The sequence below is a fragment of the Ranitomeya imitator genome, chromosome 10 (assembly GCF_032444005.1).
Source record: "Ranitomeya imitator isolate aRanImi1 chromosome 10, aRanImi1.pri, whole genome shotgun sequence".
NCBI lineage: Eukaryota > Metazoa > Chordata > Amphibia > Anura > Dendrobatidae > Ranitomeya > Ranitomeya imitator.
The window spans coordinates 9,444,964-9,459,974 of NC_091291.1; the positions used below are offsets into that span (position 1 = coordinate 9,444,964).

At 46.4% G+C, this 15,011-nt stretch overlaps 2 protein-coding genes across 3 annotated transcripts in view; both read right to left on the minus strand.

The window, feature by feature from the left end:
* Nucleotides 1–5,092, minus strand: part of HPN (hepsin) — a 53,517-nt gene extending 48,425 nt beyond the window's left edge. The window contains exons 1-2 of the mRNA XM_069742217.1: nt 4,996–5,092; nt 3,520–3,593 (exon numbers count right to left, since the gene is read on the minus strand). The gene's annotated coding sequence lies outside the window, so the exon portion shown is untranslated. The remainder of the gene's footprint in view (nt 1–3,519; nt 3,594–4,995) is intronic.
* Nucleotides 5,093–6,230: 1,138 nt separating this feature from the next.
* LOC138651232 (uncharacterized) overlaps nt 6,231–15,011 on the minus strand; it is an 86,576-nt gene continuing 77,795 nt past the window's right edge. For both annotated transcript variants that reach the window (XM_069741270.1, XM_069741271.1), the window contains 4 exons: nt 14,462–14,823; nt 13,980–14,058; nt 11,240–11,312; nt 6,231–6,751 (listed from right to left, as the gene is read on the minus strand). In XM_069741270.1, coding sequence (XP_069597371.1) covers nt 11,252–11,312; nt 13,980–14,058; nt 14,462–14,823 — 502 coding nt within the window. In that variant the 3' untranslated portion in view covers nt 6,231–6,751; nt 11,240–11,251. The remainder of the gene's footprint in view (nt 6,752–11,239; nt 11,313–13,979; nt 14,059–14,461; nt 14,824–15,011) is intronic.

Sequence of the window (15,011 nt, forward strand, 5' to 3'; positions counted from 1 at the left end):
AGCTCTGGGGTATAATACAGGATGTAACTCAGGATCAGTAATGTAATGTATGTACACAGTGACTGCACCAGCAGAATAGTGAGTGCAGCTCTGGAGTATAATACAGGATGTAACTCAGGATCAGTAATGTAATGTATGTACAGAGTGACTGAACCAGCAGAATAGTGAGTGCAGCTCTGGGGTATAATACAGGATGTAACTCAGGATCAGTAAGGTAATGTATGTACACAGTGACTGCACCAGCAGAATAGTGAGTGCAGCTCTGGAGTATAATAAAGGAGGTAACTCAGTATCAGTAATGTAATGTATGTACACAGTGACTGCACCAGCAGAATAGTGAGTGCAGCTCTGGAGTATAATGCAGGATGTAACTCAGGATCAGTAATGTAATGTATGTACACAGTGACTGCACCAGCAGAATAGTGAGTGCAGCTCTGGAGTATAATATTGGATGCAACGCAGTATCAGTACCGGAATATTAATATAGTGATTGGCAGCTTACTGTGTACACTCTGCATAGGCATAAATGTATCATTCAGTTTTGGACATGGGGCTATACAGAGCTCCAGAATATTGCAGATTACATGCAGTAAGACAACTAGTCTTCTATTGATAATTTCCATCTGATAAAACTGTGATTTTTATCAAAATTATAGCATGCAGCTCAGTAAGTGACACATCACTGGAATCACAGTCTTTGTCTCTATAAAAGACAAATGCATTATAAGAAGCATTTCTCAATGAACAGAGACTAAAATAACACAAAATTCAGCAGCTCAAAACCAAAATCCCTTCCTCAACAATGAAAATAGAGCAAAAAAGAGGAAAAGTGGTGAAGAATGGAAATCACAGAATCGATAGACATGTTAATGATTTGCAAACAATTAAAATATGTAAATAAAATCTTCGCAACCTCTGGATTCGGCTGCTATCACTGAGGTTATTATTCGTTGCCTGAGGAAGGTTCTGCTACTGAATGCACAATTCATCAAGATAAGCTGCTGGCAGCCGCTCTGTAATCACCGACCAATGACTTGTCCTATGCACTGGATGAAGACAAGTACAGAGACGATGCAGCCACGGGAGATGAATCCGGAGACACTGCAGCCACGGGAGACAACTCCGGAGATGCTGAAGCCATGGGAGACAAGTCCGGAGATGCTGAAGCCATGGGAGACAAGTCCGGAGATGCTGCAGCCATGGGAGACAATTCTAGAGAAGCTGCAGCCACGGGAGACAAGTCCGGAGATGCTGCAGCAATGGGAGACAATTCTAGAGAAGCTGCAGCAACGGGAGACAAGTCCGGAGATGCTGCAGCCATGGGAGAGGAGTCCGGAGATGCTGAAGCCATGGGAGAGGAGTCCGGAGATGCTGAAGCCATGGGAGAGGAGTCCGGAGATGCTGAAGCCATGTGAGACAAGTCCGGAGATGCTGAAGCCATGGGAGACAATTCTAGAGAAGCTGCAGCCACGGGAGACAAGTCCGGAGATGCTGCAGCCATGGGAGAGGAGTCCGGAAATGCTGAAGCCATGGGAGACGAGTCCGGAGATGCTGAAGCCATGGGAGACAATTCCGGAGATGCTGAAGCCATGGAAGACAATTCTAGAGAAGCTGCAGCCACAGGAGACAAGTCCGGAGATGCTGCAGCCACGGGAGATGAGTCCGGAGACACTGCAGCCACGGGAGACAAGTCCGGAGATGCTGCAGCCATGGGAGAGGATTCCAGAGATGCTGAAGCCATGGGAGACGAGTCCGGAGATGCTGAAGCCATGGGAGACAAGTCCGGAGATGCTGAAGCCATGGGAGACGAGTCCGGAGATGCTGAAGCCATGGGAGACGAGTCCGGAGATGCTGAAGCCATGGGAGACAAGTCCGGAGATGCTGCAGCCATGGGAGACAATTCTAGAGAAGCTGCAGCCACGGGAGACAAGTCCGGAGATGCTGCTGCCACGGGAGATGAGTCCGGAGACACTGCAGCTACGGGAGACAAGTCCGGAGATGCTGCAGCCATGGGAGACGAGTACGGAGATGCTGAAGCCATGGGAGGCAAGTCCGGAGACGCTGCAACCACGGGAGACAAGTCCGGAGATGCTGCAGCCACGGGAGACAAGATCGGAGACACTGCAGCCACGGGAGGCAATTCTGGAGAAGCTGCAGCCACGGGAGACAAATCCGGAGATGCAGCAGCCACGGGAGACAAGTCCGGAGACGCTGCAGCCACGGGAGACAAGTCCAGAGACACTGCAGCCATTGGAGACAAGTCCGGAGACGCTGCAGCCACGGGAGACAAGTCCAGAGACACTGCAGCCATTGGAGACAAGTCCGGAGACGCTGCAGCCACGGGAGACAAGTCCAGAGACACTGCAGCCATTGGAGACAAGTCCGGAGACGCTGCAGCCATGAGTGCAGGTTTAGGGAAAAGTAGCACAAGTAACATGTGGCCTGGTATTGTCATGTTGGAATGGTTCCTGGGACACTTTGGAGAATATTCCTATTAGGTATATACTCACCCTCGGACGCGCCCTGCTTCTTTCCAGCAGCCTTCCTTCCTAAGAATCAGTGCTTGAAGGACCTTCGGTGACGTTGCGGCTTGTGATTGGTCGCGCGAGCGGTCACATGGGCGGTCGCGCGACCAATCACAAGCCGCGACGTCATCTAAGGTCCTTCACGCGCTGATTCTAAGGAAGGAAGGCTGCCGGTTAGTACCAGGGCGCGTCAGAGGGTGAGTATAGCAATATTTTTTATTTTAATTCTTTATTTTACACTTAAACATGGATTCCGATACCGATTTCCGATATTGCAAACATATCGGAACTCGGGATCGGAATTCCGATACCAGATTCAGAAGATCGCCGACCTCATGGCCGACCCCACACAGGGGTCGGGTCGGGTTTCATGAAACCTGACTTTGCCAAAAGTCGGCGACTTCTGAAAATGGCCGACCCGTTTCGCTCAACCCTAATCAAGAGACGTCATTTGCCGTTGATTACACAGGAGCTGCCAGCAGCGGATCTTGGTGATTTTCAAAAGTGCATTCAGCAGCAGAAAATTCCTCAGACGACCATTAATAACCTCACTGATAGCAGACAAGGCTGCAGGTGCCGGGATTTCAGCACGAGGCTCAGACTCCAGAAATCCAGAGTTTGTGACCATGTTGTTTCCATTTTCCACAATTTGCAGATTGGTAATGTCTCCATCCTGTGATTTCAATCATTCCAAAATGTCCCGCGGTCTACTAATCAGGGGCGCAACAAGGGATGGTGGCGGGTAGAAGTAGGCTTGTAGCGTTCCACCAATGTGGTTGCTCGATCAGGGTCCTGTGAATTCTTTAGGTCAACCGTAGTATATATATTTAAATGGCCACAATGTACGACTGGCTGTGGACCTTCCCAGACTTTACCTTTTGGTTGTTAGAGGTGTCAAGAGTGGGATCCCATTTTAAAAATGTTTCTCAGTTGAGACATCCACTTTATGGGATAATTGCCTTCTCGCATTAAGTTCCTCAAAGTCATGACCTACCTGGAATCCAGAGTTGATATGACCCAAAGGACCCCGTGTCATCTTGCACCCCAGTGCTTCATCTCACATCACTCCTGTAAGAATAGAGTCTTTAATAATGCAAAGAACCGAACACCAGAAAGTATTACCAAGAACCCAGCTCTAATTGTATCCCAATCTTCTCCATGTTCCTAGTCATGTCCCGCACTTACGAGCCTCAAATCAACCTTAGAAATGGCCTTTAGATCTAGAACATGGAAAAAAAACTGTATTCCAACCAATATATTTGGGAATCTGGATAAAAAAAACTAATATTTTGGAAAATTTGGAGATTTTAGTTGAAATATTAGGACTACTTTTCAATAAACTTAAAGATAAAGATTCTCCATCAATCCTATATTTCGTTGCATCTTCACCTAGATGACTATTGATAAGAATGGGAATTAATTATGGAAGCCAAGGAAAGACAGATGTGAGATGCCACAAACAAGTCTGTTTTATGCCTGATACATAAAAACTATTGCATGATGGAGGAAGCTTGGTTAGAGTTAAAGAAAAGTTCATGAAGTGAGGTCCCGTGAGTTTGGTCGGGGATAGTCAAAGCTCAACATGGTCAACATGTTCTTCAGCCCATCCATGCACTAAGCACAATCTTTTGAGCAGCATCCGGGAACGCACCTCAAGTGGGTCAAGTCCCGCAACTGGAACTCACCTCAAGTGGGTCAAGTCCCGCAACTGGAACTCACCTCAAGTGGATCAAGTCCCGCAACCACTGCCTTTCAAGTCCATCTCTAAGTACAGAGCTGGACAAACTCAAGAAGCCAAGCCGCCCAAACTTCTAGAGATTTGTAACTTGTGTCAAGGTCTTTGGGTTTTTTTTCTACTGTGTTTTCTTGAGTTCTTACTCCCTGGCCACCAAGAAAGTCAAATATCTCTTCTGAAATAATTCGCTGAGTTTTAAAGACTGAAATAGACTGAGGGACCGCAATGACTGTTGACCCCTATTAACCAACAGCTGGCCCGCGGTTTGTGTGGGACGAGTCATATACGTCATAAGTACAACCAATGGTGAAGACCATATCATAGAGCTTATAGATAGATGTGGACTGTTCCTTACACAGAGCCCTGAAATTACCACCAGAAGTGTAACTTAAAGGCTCTGTGGCCAAAATTGGTAACATACCTCTTCAACTAACCTGGTGCTCTTCTATCTGGAAGGACAAGGTCTAGTTGTAACTGCTAATTCTGCACCCTCTATTGCCCCAGGTTGCGATTGGACATTTTTTTGTGTTACTCCTTAAATATTCATGTCCACTGTAGATTGAGGAGATGGATGGACACAACCAGCTCCCTATGACTCTGCATCGTCATCATATTCTCCTATGCCCTCTAAACTTATGACGTCACGTAGACCCAACTCAACACATTTTCCATCAACCGGTCAATAGTCATGGGTCTACGTATCGAAGACCTAACATTTGGAGATCTCTTACTTACCACGAAGGTCTCCAGTCAATTCAGAAGGGTAAATCAGAAATATTCGGGCAGGTGTTACGCAGATATTCTTTCCCTCTCGAGAGAGTTTGGTAAATCTGATGGGAAATCAGCGATGACCCTTCTACCGGACTCTGTCACTGATTAACCAGACAGAGGTACAGTCAGTGTTCTGTGTTCTTCCTAATTTTCTGGCTAATCTTTAAAAAGTTCATGTATTCCCCGTATGGACGAGATCAAAGCCAAGAAGAAAGGTCTTTGATGGTCAATAGTTTTGAAGCACTTTTCTTTCTGTTGGATTGACTTTGCCCGTGACTCTCCGTAGGTCTACGTCAACCTTTTTCTTTAGATCCTAGTTTATTTTTGTACCTAATTAGCCAGCAGATAGAAAACTATTAAAATTTGAGAGTTGTTAATACTTTTTAGTCGCTAACGGAAAAGATGGCAACAAATAGCAATCTTTCGAGAATACTAACAGCTCTTCATCAGGCGCATACCAGATGAAGATATCAGAGTAGCCTCGAAAGCTACCTCGAAATTAATAAAAAATATATCCCCTGTTGGGGATAAATTGCCTCATTCTGTCCATCAGTGTGGGTCCCAGAGATTAGACCCCCAACAATCTACGTGTTATCACCTATCCAGTGACCTCTACTCGGATTCCTGTTGAAAGTGGAGGAGGAACCAAGTCTGGGCACTTCTGCTCCATTCAAGACGGGGCTGAAGGACCTCAATTTTCAAAATTGCTGGGGTCCCATTTGTCAGAAACCCAGCGATCAGCAAGTTCTTTCCTATCCAATCGATACTTAAAAAAAAAAAAATTCTAAGGATTGGAGAAGATTCCGATCCAAGATATTTAACATTCCGCACCGGGATCGATGCTGATGGCGCTGCCGGCAGAACCTTCACGCGTCACCTCCAGTCCTGGCTTTGTGGTTGCAGAGGTGATGGCTTTCTACTGTGGATCTGGTGTTTAATAAAGTGTCCCGTTGGGTCATAATTCCCTCTTGAGGCATATTTTGATCCATTTATGTCTATGGGAGTTTGGAAAATAAATGAGAACATTTGCATAGAGCTTTTCGGGAGTGAATGGAGAGTGCTTGATACGTGAGGTCACAAAAGCCCCATTCTTGAGATAGAAGCAGGTTCCGAAAGACGGCACTGACATCTATAAACATGCCCTAAATGTCCTACATGAGAATACACTAAAATACCACAAAAGAAAAAACGTAACCAAATTTATAATTTGGAAAAAAATAGTTTAATTTTATAAAACTCTAAAATAATAAAAGACGTACAAGGGAGACGCCATAAAATCGCAAAAACGCGAATAATAAAGTTATTTTATACAGAAAGGAATAAGGGTTGGTTCCATGTGCACCAAGGACCACACGCAAAGACCATGTTATAGCCACGGACCACACACAGAGACCATGTTATAGCCACGGACCACACACAGAGACCATGTTATAGCCACGGACCACACACAGAGACCATGTTATAGCCACGGACCGCATGGATGACTTGTTACTTGGACAGATGGCTTGCTTGGCAAAATTCACGCCATGTAAAGGCAGGTCATGTCCACAATGTTGATAGGCAGATGGTGGTGCAAGCGGAGCCTGAAATTTCCAAAATTTGCTGTTGCAATTGGCTCAGTTTTCAAGACGGGGATCAGAACCCAGTCTAAGGCATGAGGAAGTTATAAAGTGCTGTTCAATCTTCTCCGGAGTCTTATCCAAGACAATTCCACTTCATGCTAAAAAAAATGAAGACAATTTATTATTATTATTGTATAACATGGTCGCCTGCTTTAGTTTCTTATACAATTATCCCCTTCAATTGTAAATTTGTTTTATTAATACATTCTCCCAACGTTCTGCTGTTGGCCACAAACACAACTAATATAACGAGCCCAATTCAGCGCAGTCTCAGGATTTTTCCTCCTACATGACCAGAACCTTTAGATCACAGTAGGACCCTCTGGCTGTTATAACCTGCTGCAGTCGTGATGTATCGCCAGACACCGGCTTATGGCAGTTCCTGAAGAACCCAAGCCCAGTCCTCATGGGTGATGGCCTCCAGGTCACTAACATTCTGGGGTTTGGTGCTTCATCTGCCTTCCTCACATCCTAACAAAGATTTTCTTCGGGGTCCAAACAGATGTCTGTGATGTCCGCTCCAAAACCTTCTAGGACTTCTTTTGACACCAACACTTGATGGACTGTGAGATGCTGTGATCATTGTTCTGATGAAAGGTCCAATGACCAAGCTTCAGCTACTCACAAAGCCAGACAAGATCTCCTAGGATCTTTTGATACTTAATTGAATCCATTTTCAAATGTTATAGGTTTCCTGAGGCAGAGGAGGAAAGCTTCCTGAGAGTTATCAGTGAGACACCACCATGCTTTATTGTTGACATTACCGAGCCTTCAAGATTCTTCAATGTAGACATCACCAAGCACCACCATGCTTCACTGTAGATATAACCAAGCCTCCAGCATGCTTCACTGTAGGCATCACTGGGCCCCTCCATGCTTCACTGTAGACATCATTGAGCCCCCACCATGCTTCACTGTAGACATCACCAAGTCCCCACCGTGCTTCACTGTAGACATCACCAAGTCCCCACAGTGCTTCACTGTAGACATCACCGAGCTTCCACCATGCTTCACTGTAGGAATCACCAAGCCTCCACCATGTTTCATTGTAGGCATCACCAAGCCTCCACCATGCTTCACTGTATACATCACAGAGCCTCCACCATGCTTCACTGTATACATCACAGGGCATCCACCATGCTTCACTGTATACATCACAGGGCCTCCACCATGCTTCACTGTATATACAGTGGGGCAAAAAAGTATTTAGTCAGTCAGCAATAGTGCAAGTTCCACCACTTAAAAAGATGAGAGGCGTCTGTAATTTACATCATAGGTAGACCTCAACTATGGGAGACAAACTGAGAAAAAAAAATCCAGAAAATCACATTGTCTGTTTTTTTAACATTTAATTTGCATATTATGGTGGAAAATAAGTATTTGGTCAGAAACAAAATTTCATCTCAATACTTTGTAATATATCCTTTGTTGGCAATAACAGAGGTCAAACGTTTTCTGTAAGTCTTCACAAGGTTGCCACACACTGTTGTTGGTATGTTGGCCCGTTCCTCCATGCAGATCTCCTCTAGAGCAGTGATGTTTTTGGCTTTTCGCTTGGCAACACGGACTTTCAACTCCCTCCAAAGGTTTTCTATAGGGTTGAGATCTGGAGACTGGCTAGGCCACTCCAGGACCTTGAAATGCTTCTTACGAAGCCACTCCTTCGTTGCCCTGGCGGTGTGCTTTGGATCATTGTCATGTTGAAAGACCCAGCCACGTTTCATCTTCAATGCCCTTGCTGATGGAAGGAGGTTTGCACTCAAAATCTCACGATACATGGCCCCATTCATTCTTTCATGTACCCGGATCAGTCGTCCTGGCCCCTTTGCAGAGAAACAGCCCCAAAGCATGATGTTTCCACCACCATGCTTTACACTAGGTATGGTGTTTGATGGATGCAACTCAGTATTCTTTTTCCTCCAAACACGACAAGTTGTGTTTCTACCAAACAGTTCCAGTTTGGTTTCATCAGACCATAGGACATTCTCCCAAAACTCCTCTGGATCATCCAAATGCTCTCTAGCAAACTTCAGACGGGCCCGGACATGTACTGGCTTAAGCAGTGGGACACGTCTGGCACTGCAGGATCTGAGTCCATGGTGGCGTAGTGTGTTACTTATGGTAGGCCTTCTTACATTGGTCCCAGCTCTCTGCAGTTCATTCACTAGGTGCCCCCGCATGGTTCTGGGATTTTTGCTCACCGTTCTTGTGATCATTCTGACCCCACGGGGTGGGATTTTGCGTGGAGCCCCAGATCGAGGGAGATTATCAGTGGTCTTGTATGTCTTCCATTTTCTAATTATTGCTCCCACTGTTGATTTTTTCACTCCAAGCTCGTTGGCTATTGCAGATTCAGTCTTCCCAGCCTGGTGCAGGGCTACAATTTTGTTTCTGGTGTCCTTTGACAGCTCTTTGGTCTTCACCATAGTGGAGTTTGGAGTCAGACTGTTTGAGGGTGTGCACAGGTGTCTTTTTATACTGATAACAAGTTTAAACAGGTGCCATTACTACAGGTGATGAGTGGAGGAAAGAGGAGACTCTTAAAGAAGAAGTTACAGGTCTGTGAGAGCCAGAAATCTTGATTGTTTGTTTGTGACCAAATACTTATTTTCCACCATAATATGCAAATAAAATGTTAAAAAAACAGACAATGTGATTTTCTGGATTTTTTTTCTCAGTTTGTCTCCCATAGTTGAGGTCTACCTATGATGTAAATTACAGACGCCTCTCATCTTTTTAAGTGGTGGAACTTGCACTATTGCTGACTGACTAAATACTTTTTTGCCCCACTGTACCACAGAACCTCCACCATGCTTCATTGTATACATCACAGAGCCTCCACCACGCTTTACTGTAGGCATTACCGAGCCTTCACCGTGCTTCATTGTAGACTTTACCGAGCCATTACCGAGCTTCACTGTAGAAATTACCGAGCCACTACCGTGCTTCACTGTAGGCATCACTGAGCCTCCACCATGCTTCACTTTAGGCATCACCGAGCCTCCACCATGCTTCACTGTAGGCATCACCGAGCCTCCACCATGCATCACTGTAGGCAACACTGAGCCCCCCCATGTTTCATTGTAGACATCACCAAGCCCCAGCAATGCTTCACTGTAGACATCACCGAGCCTGCACTGTGCTTCACTGTAGGTAGGTGGCCCATTTGAATGTGTGCTTCATCCTTCCTGCATTTAGCTGATGAATAAGCCTGAATAGTTTCAATTTTGTTTTCTTGATCCACAGAACATAATCACCAAACGTCTGTGCCTTACTTATATGGATAAAGCAAATTGAAGTCGACTTTCCTTGTACTTTTATGTCTGTAGAGCTGACGTCCTGGAGTTCAGGCATGAAGACCTTCAACATGTTGCATGCATCTTACTGCACAAACTGAGTCTTCAGCACCGGCTGCCATCTCTGGAGGGTTTCGGACCACCCATCTCCTCAAGAATCTGGTGGCAGACGGTACCAGCTTCCTCGATCGGCAGTCAGTGACCTCAGCGGAACATTCAATGACATTGTATCTTTTTGTTTCCACAAAGCAATATCTTACATTTTTGGACCTCTCTTCTGACATTTTCCAACCACGCACAATCCCCCCAGCTAGTCCAAGTCTTTGATGCGTTTTATCTCAAGCACCTGATGTAGCTAATGAAGCCCTGGACTATCACATCGGGTGCTGGAGACACATTTGTGCTGAGAGATTCACTTTTGGGTGTGAATAATTCTGAAACTGCGGGAAACACTCAAAAGTGTCCTTTTGCGATGAACTTGGAGAAACCACTTGTTATTTTCATTGGGTCCAGATATCTACATTGTTCCTGTCTCATTGGTTTATCGCAAACAGCAGAAAGTTTAGAAATTTTCATAATAAACCAAATTTATTTGCTGCCGGAAACTGAATATGAGGCCAAAATCATGAATGGCTCCGAAACAGAGAAGGTGCGAATCTTTCAATACTAATTTTTCGCTATGTAGTTTCCATTTCTGATTTTGGCGTACAGATACATGTGAATAAGGCCCAATAGAGATGATCAGGTTGTTACATGTAAAACGGAATTTCCTAAACTAGTCTGCAATGTTGTGTATTGACCACTAGGTGTCAGCACATGTCAATGTGATACAAATGTAACTGCATACACTGTGAGAGCAGTGATCAGAGCTCCAATCACTACTGTTTAACCATTTGAATGCTGACGACTTATTTAAATGGCTGGTTTACTAGCGTGCATTTGCATAGGTTCAAATAGGACCTTGCAATTGATTATCATGGCAGTCGCATGCCATCTTCGTCCTCCTATGAAGCCCAGTCCATCTCAGTTTTTCAATGTCTTTTTTAATGTGGAGCCCAAAACTGGACCCAGTATCCAGATGAGGCCTGACCAAGGATGATTAGAGGGAGAGAATTACTTCACGTGATCTAGATTCTCTGCTTCTGTTAATACATTCTAGAACTGTGCTTGCTGCTGCATCACACTGTTGACTCCTGTGCAGCCTATGATCTATTAGTATACCCAAGTCTTTTTCACACGTGCTGTTGCTTAGTTCCCCACTACCCCTTTAAATCCACCCTCATTACTTACATATTCAGCTTTTCATATAATTTCCGGAGGTTGATCCCCATCAATCAGTATCCTTGTCTCATCTGGATCAGTGCTGAAAGTGACAAATCGAGACAAATAACTATTTTGTAGTTGTTTTGCTGTAGGTCTCCATGACTCTCTATAGCATAATAATAATAATCTTTATATAGCGCTAACATATTCCGCAGCGCTTTACAGTTTTGCACACTTTATCATCGCTGCCCCCAATGGGGCTCACAATCTAGAATCCCTATCAGTATGTCTTTGGAATGTGGGAGGAAACCAGAGAACCCGGAGGAAACCCACGCAAACACGGAGAGAACATACAAACTCTTTGCAGATGTTGTCCTTGGTGGGATTTGAACCCAGGACTCCAGCGCTGCAAAGCAACAGTGCTAACCACTGAGCCACCGTGCCGCCCTGGGAGCTGTAGTTTATTGTCAGGGAACTGCAATCGATATCAGTGTAAGATGCTGCAATCTGGGGCTGAACTGAAGTCACAACAGTCATACAGGTAAAAAAGTCATATGGATTAGTGAGGACACTGCGCAGCTGCACAAATCTCGCTCCCATCCTGACATTGATGTAGAATGCAGTCACAGCTGTGTGTATGTGCAGCAGAGCTGTGTGTATGTGCAGCAGAGCTGTGTGTATGTGCAGCAGAGCTCTGTGTATGTGCAGCAGAGCTCTGTATATGTGCAGCAGAGCTGTGTGTATGTGCAGCAGAGCTGTGTGTGTGTGGGTGTGTGTGTGCGCAGCAGAGCTGTGTGTATCTGCAGCAGAGCTGTGTGTGTGTGCAGCAGAGCTGTGTGTGTATATGCAGCAAAGCTGTGTGTGTATGTGCAGCAGAGCTGTGTGTGTATGTGCAGCAGAGCTGTGTGTGTATGTGCAGCAGAGCTGTGTATCTGCAGCAGAGCTGTGTGTGTGTGCAGCAGAGCTGTGTGTATGTGCAGCAGAGCTGTGTGTATCTGCAGCAGAGCTGTGTGTGTATGTGCAGCAGAGCTGTGTGTATGTGCAGCAGAGCTGTGTATATGTGCAGCAGAGCTGTGTGTGTATGTGCAGCAGAGCTGTGTGTTTATGTGCAGCAGAGCTGTGTGTGTATGTGCAGCAGAGCTGTGTGTGTATGTGCAGCAGAGCTGTGTGTGTATGTGCAGCAGAGCTGTGTGTATCTGCAGCAGAGCTGTGTGTGTGTGTGCAGCAGAGCTGTGTGTATGTGCAGCAGAGCTGTGTGTGTATCTGCAGCAGAGCTGTGTGTATCTGCAGCAGAGCTGTGTGTGTGTGCAGCAGAGCTGTGTGTGTGTGCAGCAGAGCTGTGTGTATGTGCAGCAGAGCTATGTGTATGTGCAGCAGAGTTGTGTGTATCTGCAGCAGAGCTGTGTGTGTGTGCAGCAGAGCTGTGTGTATGTGCAGCAGAGCTGTGTGTATCTGCAGCAGAGCTGTGTGTATCTGCAGCAGAGCGGTGTGTATCTGCAGCAGAGCGGTGTGTATCTGCAGCAGAGCGGTGTGTATCTGCAGCAGAGCGGTGTGTTTGTGCAGGAGAGCTGTGTATGTGCAGCAGAGCTGTGTGTATGTGCAGCAGAGCTGTGTGTATGTGCAGCAGAGCGGTGTGTGGGAAGAGCCAATCTGCCAAAATGCTAAAGGTACCATCACACTTAGCGACGCTGCAGCGATACCGACAACGATCCGGATCGCTGCAGCGTCGCTGTTTGGTCGCTGGAGAGCTGTCACACAGACAGCTCTCCAGCGACCAACGATCCCGAGGTCCCCGGGTAACCAGGGTAAACATCGGGTTACTAAGCGCAGGGCCGCACTTAGTAACCCGATGTTTACCCTGGTTACCATCCTAAAAGTAAAAAAACAAACGCTTCATACTTACCTACCGCTGTCTGTCCCCGGCGCTGTGCTTCTCTGCACTGGCTGTGAGCGCCGGTCAGCCGGAAAGCAGAGCGGTGACGTCACCGCTCTGCTTTCCGGCCGCTGTGCTCACAGTGAGTGCAGGAAAGCACAGCGCCGGGGACAGACAGCGGAAGGTAAGTATGAAGCGTTTGTTTTTTTACTTTTAGGATGGTAACCAGGGTAAACATCGAGTTACTAAGCGCAGGGCCGCGCTTAGTAACCCGATGTTTACCCTGGTTACCATCGTTAAAGTAAAAAAAACAAACGCTTCATACTTACCTACCGCTGTCTGTCCCCGGCCCTCTTCTTCTCTGGTCTGGCTGTGAGCGCCGGTCAGCCGGAAAGCAGAGCGGTGATGTCACTGCTCTGCTTTCCGGCCGCTGTGCTCACAGCCAGACCAGAGAAGAAGAGCGCCGGGGACAGACAGCGGAAGGTAAGTATGAAGCGTTTGTTTTTTTTACTTTAACGATGGTAACCAGGGTAAACATCGGGTTACTAAGCGCGGCCCTGCGCTTAGTAACTCGATGTTTACCCTGGTTACCAGCGAAGACATCGCTGAAGCGGCGTCACACACGCCGATTCAGCGATGTCTGCAGGGAGTCCAGCGACGAAACAAAGTTCTGGACTTTCTTCCCCGACCAGCGACATCACAGCAGGGGCCTGATCGCTGCTGCCTGTCACTCTGGACGATATCGCTAGCCAGGACGCTGCAACGTCACGGATCGCTAGCAATATCGTCTAGTGTGACGGTACCTTAAGTCAGCAAATCGCTCCTATTTGTTTGCGGTGAGACCCCTCCGATCATGTCCCTGATTGTAACAACTTTGTATCAGTAAGAACTTACCCCTGGAATGTCCGGAGATTTTGGCGCACGTTTCTCTTTGTAAAATGGGACAGGGAAGAAACCAATCGGCTTTTTTTAACTAAAATATAGAAAAAAAACAAAACAATTGGAATTGTTTTAAAGGAGTTCTCCACTGCTCAGACAACCCCTACAAAGTCGTTAGGTTTCCCCCTCGTAAAATATTGACACCTACATTCACCTCCGGTGCTGGCGCTGTTCAAGAGGTGTCGGCCTGGTCAGCCGATCACCGATGGGGTTACTCTCCCCGCCTTGGGACAAATCACTAACATCCGGAGGAAGAGCGCGCTGTTTTCTTACTTCTGCCGGATGCGTGTGATTTGTCCGCAGACGGTGAGAGTAAAGCTGCATTATGTCATGCGATCCCCGGGAGAGCCGGTGTTGATACCGCTGGAACAGCGCCGGCAGCGGAGATGAGCATCAGTGTGATTATTTGACAAGGGCAGAACTCTTGAAATACTGACCTAATCTGAGAATGTGTCCTGGTGCGACCGCGATGAGTTTACACGACCACTTCGTGAAGGAGCAGCAGTGGTACACCAGCATCAGCAGCCTCTGAAAGATATTCGGCTCCTCAACGCAACAACTGTAAACACGAGAGAAAATGTCACGGAATGTCCGGAACATCTCTCCAAAACTCTGGGTTACATTTCTCCAGGTCTCTGATAAAGCTTCATCCTGGTAGCGGGCTCCTCTCGATTGGTTCCTGACTTCCTCATGGGAGGGTTCAGGAATTCCGGCTCCTCCATCGTTCCTCCCTTGAGGTCTTTTGTCCTTCCACAGATCGATAAAGTCATCGCTTTCCTCGACACTGACGCGGATGTTCCTGTAGAGAAACATATTTACAGATTCACTTCATTGAAAGCAAAAAAAAAGTTGCAAACAAAAAGTAAAAAAAAATTGTTCAATCAATCATGAGACCAGGAATGAGCTGGAAGAATGCAATCTGCATCCCATAAGGTCTCAAACTATATCCCACAAGTGCTCTTAACCCTTCATATGACGATTTGAAGG